The sequence below is a fragment of the Corylus avellana genome, chromosome ca11 (assembly GCF_901000735.1).
Source record: "Corylus avellana chromosome ca11, CavTom2PMs-1.0".
Classification (NCBI taxonomy): Eukaryota; Viridiplantae; Streptophyta; class Magnoliopsida; order Fagales; family Betulaceae; genus Corylus; species Corylus avellana.
Window position 1 is genome coordinate 521,273 of NC_081551.1, and position 6,667 is coordinate 527,939.

A 6,667-nucleotide genomic window follows, 5' to 3' on the forward strand; every position below is an offset into this window, starting at 1 on the left:
TATGAGCTCGAGCTCGATTTTTTGGCTTATCCTTAAGCTTAGCTCGAGTAAAATTTAAACAAGCTGAGTCCAAACAAAAGAAGCTCGCTCAAACTCGGCTCATTTATACCCCTACTTGAATGTTTACCATCGGGGGCGGTTGAGACTTGAGTGGGGTCAAATGCCCCCCTCAATTCCAAAAAATTTCTATTATTATCTTATAGGATTTTTTGAATTCCCTAATTGCACACCCTCACTCGTTCATTAAGGGGCATATATTTTTCCTAGAGGATCGAGCTTCACAACTCGCGGACGTGAAATATATATATATATATATATATATATATATATTTTTTTTTTTCTGTTCACCAGTTCAAAATTAAGTTTTTATAGACGATGAGTCGAAAGTTGAAAAATATGAGAGGTTGAAGATGACATCTAAAATGCACCGTTTAAGAAATAAAAAAAAGCAACGTCTTACTAATGTTTTGAGAAATACTGTTTAACGCCTAGAGAGGCAAAAGCGTGAAATATAAGGCGGCATTTTTATTTATTTATTTTTGACATTTTTGCCAATAGTTAAAACTCTACCAGTTAGCGTAAAACAAAAAAATTCTGCCACTAAGTAATTTGAGAAATCGTGTCACTAACCAAAGCAATATAAGTCTTTATTTTATTTTTATTATTATTATTTAGGGTTAAGGATGGGCTTCCCGAAACTTGCGATTTAAGAAAAAATTATTTCATATTATTTCTTAAAACATTTCAATTACGTAATTAAACTTATACATTGATTAAATTTGATATTTTTTTAAATTAATTATTTGTGGATATATATTTGTTGTTACATAGTTTAATTGTACGTACGAAATATATAATTATAGTTAAATAATATTACATAATACAAAGAACAACAATGATTCTATTAAGATCTAATTAATTTAGCTTGTGTCGAGTAGATTTAACAAATGTGTTAATAGATCATTGCTTAAGAATGTTTTTATTTTATTTTATTATCATCCTATTGTTGATATGTTTTAAATAATAAATAAAATTTGTTGAATTGTTTATTTAATTTGTTAATTATATATATATATATTTTAATATTTTTAAATTATTTATTAAAAAAAACTCTGAAGAGCCCTCTAAACTATAATTATAGGTCGCCACCGCTGACCATCGTCCTCTATTCCTCTTCTTCTAGAAAGAGAGAAGATTGATTTCCTTTAATTAGTTCGAGTTTTGTTTGGGTAAATTATTAATTGGTTTGTACTTTAATATGAATAATATTCACTACGTTTTCTTCCCCTTCACGTATAATATGGGAAAAGTACGTGTGGTGTGACGTAGCATACAAATATGCCGAATAATTAAATTAATCATGCAATTATGCGATTAACAAAAAAAAAAAAAAAAGAGCCCATCTAGTTGGACATTTATAAAAACCTACACACAGTCGCCCACCATAATCGTCCAAACATTACCCATCAGACAAAAGACGAGTAAGAAAAGTAAGTATGCTGTTTCTCCAGCTCCTAGCCTCTTTCTTTTTCCTTCTCCTTCTTCCCTTCCTTTCCATCATCTTCCTTAAAAGAGCTTCAGCACGCAAAAAGCAGTCATCTCCACCACCCTCCACCGCCATCAGCCCCCCAAGATCCTACCCAATAATTGGTTCGTTTCTGGCCGTGGTTGCTAATTGCCACCGCCGTCTCCAATGGCTTACAGACATCCTCCAAGTCACCCCCTCCGCCACCTACGTCCTCCACCGCAGCATCGGCATACGCCAGGTCTTAATCGCCAACCCGGCCGTCGTCCAGCACATCCTCAAGACCAACTTCCACAACTACGGCAAGGGACATTTCAACGGAACCCTCAAAGACTTCCTCGGCCACGGTATCTTCAACGTCAACGGCGAATCCTGGAAATTTCAAAGACAAGTTGCCAGCCACGAATTCAACACCAAATCCATGCGCAAATTCGTCGAGACCGTCGTGGACACCGAGCTCTCCGACCGCCTAATCCCTATCCTCACCTCAGCCGCCACCACCGGAACAGTCCTAGACTTCCAGGACATTCTTCAAAGATTTGCCTTCGATAATGTATGCAAAATCGCTTTCGGATTCGACCCGGCATACCTCTTGCCCTCTCTTCCACAAACCAAGTTCGCTCAAGCCTTTGAAGATAGTGTCACGATCAGCAGCGACAGGCTCAGATCATTCATCCATTTCTTTTGGAAAATCAAGAAGCTTTTGAATATTGGGTCCGAGAAGCGCCTGAGAATCGCAATTTCAGAAGTTCAAGAATTTGCAAAGAACATAATAAGGGAAAAGAAGAACGAGCTCAGAGAGAAGTCCTCGCTCGATTCCGTCGACCTCTTGTCAAGGTTCTTGAGCTCCGGCCACTCGGATGAGAACTTCGTGACCGACATAGTGATAAGCTTCATACTTGCTGGGCGCGACACAACCTCCGCGGCACTCACATGGTATCTTTGGCTACTTTCTAAGAACCCGCGTGTCGAATCCGAGGTTCTCAAGGAAATCAGTGAGAAATCTGAGGCGACCGCCTTTGACGAAGTGAAAGACATGGTGTACACTCACGCTTCTCTGTGTGAAAGCATGCGGTTGTACCCGCCTGTCGCGACGGACACGAAGGAGGCTGTGAACGACGACATTTTGCCGGACGGGACGGTGGTGAGAAAGGGGATGTTAGTGACGTACATACCGTACGCAATGGGGAGAATGGAGACGCTGTGGGGGTCTGACTGGGCGGATTTTAAGCCGGAGCGGTGGCTGGAGAAGGATGAGGCGGAGAATAAGCACTGGAAGTTCGTTGGGAGGGACGCGTACACGTACCCGGTGTTCCAGGCGGGGCCGAGGATTTGCTTGGGGAAGGAGATGGCTTTCTTGCAGATGAAGAGGGTGGTCGCGGGGGTTCTCAAGCGGTTCAAGGTGGTACCGGCGCTTGAGGAAGGTGTGGAGCCGGAGTTTGTTCAGCAATTGACTTCCAAAATGAAAGGTGGGTTGCCGGTTAGGATTGTGGAGAGGGAAGAGAAAGAATGATTGAATGGATTCCTAAGACTTTCTGCAGCTTAACTGTGGAGCTTTACTCAGCAGAATTTCTAGCTGTATAGATTTTTGGCTTTTTAAAAGTTTTTCCTATGCGGGTAGGCTTAAGTTGTTATCTTCTGTTCTTTACAATCATTTTCATTCTTCCTAAAAAGATCATTAGAGCTATTGAACAAAAGTTTAATAGGTTTTTATGGAATGGGAAAGAAGAATGTGTAGCTAAAGCAAAGGCTTCCTAGCCTGATCTTTGTTTTCCTAAGAAGGAATGAGGTTTGGGATTAAAGAAGCTTGAAATTTGGAATCAAACTTCTATGCTTGGGCATATTTGGAGTATTTTTGCTAGGTCTGGTTTTATTTGGGTTGCCTGGGTTAGAGAAAATCTATTAAAAAGAATGGAGTTTTTTGAGTGTAGGTATTTCTCATAATTGTTCTTGGAGTTGGAGGAAAATTTTGAAGCTGAGATATATTGCTAAAAGGTTCTTGAAGTTCGAAGTTGGGAATGGGATAACATTCATATGTGGCGGATTTGTGGCATCCTACAGGAGTTTTGATTAAGCAATATGGCTTTAGGGTTGTTTATGATACTCAAAGTAATATTGAAGCTAAGCTGTCTTCTGTCATTTGTAATGGAGATTGGTTTTGGAGATCAGCAGGATCAGAAGCTCTAGTTGATATTCAAGCTAGGCTTTCAGAAGTTTGTTTAGGCTAATGTGATAAGCCAGTTTGGACTATTTCTAAAAAAAGTGTCTATGTTAGTATAGAGACTTGGGAAGCCCTTAGAAAGAAGAATGCAGAGGTTATTTGGTGGAAGATAGTTTGGTTTCTTCTTGTTATTCCTAAACAGGCTTTTATTTTGTGACTTGCTATGAAAGATAGGCTACTTACAGGTGAGAGATTACTCAAATGGGGTTATAAGGGTGAGGTTCAGTGTTGTTTCTGCCATTCTCAACTGGAAACTCGTGATCATATTTTCTTTGAATGCAGCTTTAGTTTGAGAATTTGGAAATATTGCATGATTCGTTGCAGAATTGATATGCCTCATGTGATTTGGGATGAACTTGTGTAGCTTGGCTGTAATAAGTGGGGAAAGAACTCTCTTAAGTGCTTGATATGTCAGTTGGTTCTTGGTTCTGTAGTTTATAACCTCTGGTGTACTAGAAATGAACTTAGACATGATGGTGTTTCAAAAACTGAAGAGCAGCTACTTAAGTAGATTTTCTAGGAAGTCAGGGCTAGAATTGCTGTAAAAAGAGGTTTTCCTAGAACTGGGAGAACCTTTTGTTGTGTTCTTTGTGAAACTTGCCTTCTGCCATCCTCTGTAATGTTGGCTTGTAATTTTTTTTGTTTTAATCTGTAAGGGTTGTAAGGGGTTGTTCTGGTGTTGAATAGTTGCTTGTTTGTAGGTTTTGTTTTCCCTTATTTTTGCTTTGTAAGGGGTTGTATTTGTGTTTTAGTGTTGCTCTGTTTTGAGCTTAGGTTTTAATGAAATAATTATTAATAAAAAATTTTTCTAAAAAAAAAATGAATGATTGGTGGGCAAGGCTTTCAGTTTGGATAATGGATGGGGTTTTATTATTATCTTTGTAATTATAGTACTAGGTTTTACCTTTTCATTTAAATTTTGTATTGCATTTTCAATGAACTTTTAATGAGTTGGTAATCATATCAATAAAACATTAATTATTCCAAAAAATTTACAACTATTTTGAACTAGTAATATTTATGATCAAGATATATAATTAGATGTAATGTGATGTGTAATATTACTTGAAGTTAAAAAATGGGATTTTTTTTTTTTGGTCTTTTATTTATATAATTTTATTTCGCTTTTCATTCTTGGCCAGAGAAAAAAAAAACGTAGCTTTTTTTATTTTTATTTTTATGAGCTTTGCTAAACTTGGTGATTCCTTTTCTGTTGCTGTTTGTCAACTTGTGCCTTGAGGAAAAAAGAAAAAGAAAAAGAAAAAAAAGACATGATTGTTGTGGGCACAAAACTCAAAGTTTTAGGTGGCCTAACTTAATAATGCAAAGCAGAGTAGAGCAATGTGGTTCTGTCATGTAAGAAAAGTTGTGAGAGAGTTGGGAGTTCCGATCATAATGCATCACTGCTTAACCACAGGATTCACACAAAAACCAAAGGAGAACACAAATGAAAATTAAAGGGCCTAACATTTGCTTCCTCACAACCACAAATTAAGGATCAAACTCTAAGAAAGCCCATTAATTACAACATTGAGATCAAAGAACTTGTGAAATAGAGTAGAACAAACAAGCAGAACATCAAAGCACATTTATTCGCCATGTAGTATTATGTCGCTGCGAGAAGCAATAGAAGAATTTCGGAAACAATCAAAAAGTAGGGCATTCTCTCCCTTTTGCTTCACCAATCTCATCTCACTAAGAAAAAGAAAAGAAAGGAACCACGGATTTCAAACTTGAAAACCAAAGTTGTGTTGTGTGGAGATGGAATCAAGAAAGGAAGAAATTCATAATTAAATGAAAAAAGAATTAATGACAATAGTGAATTAAATAAAGAAAATAATTAACACTCAACATATGATAGTGCTCATTGTTCAATAGTTTTTTTATTAAAAAGAAATTAATAGCCAATAACTACTGACCAGCTCAATAATAATACTGAACTTTATACTTTTTTACTGCATCCATTAGCATTAATTTTTTAATAGACGAGAAAAGAGTATATACCGAAATACAAACCATTTAACATTACACGTGGATCTTTTCACTGTCGAGTGGGAAGATTAAAGAAAGAAATACTCGCGCTTGGAGACCTTGAATCTGACCAAATCTTAAAAAAAGAAGAGCACTGTCAGTCAAAACTAAGTTTCAAGAAGCATTCATTTCAGAGTGGCCCTCTATTCCTCTTTCTTCTAGAAACAGAGAAGATTTTTCCTTTCCTAATTGGACATTAATCCCATATGAAGGAGCCAGGTTTGAAATTGGTAGTGTACGTCAACGACCCTTCTTATATATGCGAATGTTACAAAAGCATGCACAACACTTTCCCAGAATCTAATCATTTTCTATTTGGACACAAGACAAAATAATTGTGCAAAGATGTCTGTACATTAACAATATGAGATGTCTGTACCAAAAAAAACAAAAAGATGTCTGTGCATTAACAATATGAGCAGTGGCGGATATAGGCCCGCCCCTGCAAAAATCTTGAAAAAAATTTCTGAGCAGTTGTGTTTTAAGTTTTCTTATGCCTATCCTTCCTCTTCCTTTCATTTTCTTCTTCTTCTCTTGCCCCTACTGATCTCAGCTCCCTCCTTTTTTCTTGCCCCTACCTCTTCCTCCTCCTTTTTTCTTCTTATTCTTCTTCTCTTGCTCAGCTTCTCTCTTCATCTCTCTCATCCAGTCCTCATGCTTCCCCTCTTTTTCTTCATTTTTCTCAAACAGTTTATTTCTCGGAACTTTCTTTCTCTCTCAAAAGTCTCATATTTTCTTCTTTCTCTCTGACTCTCTGGAACATGAGAGATCCACTTTCCTTTTTTTTTTTTCAGCCTACCACGAGGACAATAAATTTTTGGCATTTCAACTTTTTTTTTTTTCTTTTCTTTTCTTTTCTTTTGTGGTTTAATTTCAGCCACTTTAAGGGT

The 6,667-nt window shown here is 37.1% G+C and overlaps 1 protein-coding gene across 1 annotated transcript; it reads left to right on the plus strand.

Annotated features, from left to right (window-relative positions):
* The first annotated feature begins 1,478 nt into the window (after positions 1 to 1,478).
* LOC132166178 (cytochrome P450 94A1-like) lies at positions 1,479 to 4,492 on the plus strand. The gene has a single exon (XM_059576954.1). The coding sequence runs from the start codon at positions 1,497 to 1,499 to the stop codon at positions 3,036 to 3,038; it is 1,542 nt and encodes a 513-aa protein (XP_059432937.1). The 5' UTR covers positions 1,479 to 1,496; the 3' UTR covers positions 3,039 to 4,492.
* The last annotated feature ends 2,175 nt before the right edge of the window (positions 4,493 to 6,667 follow it).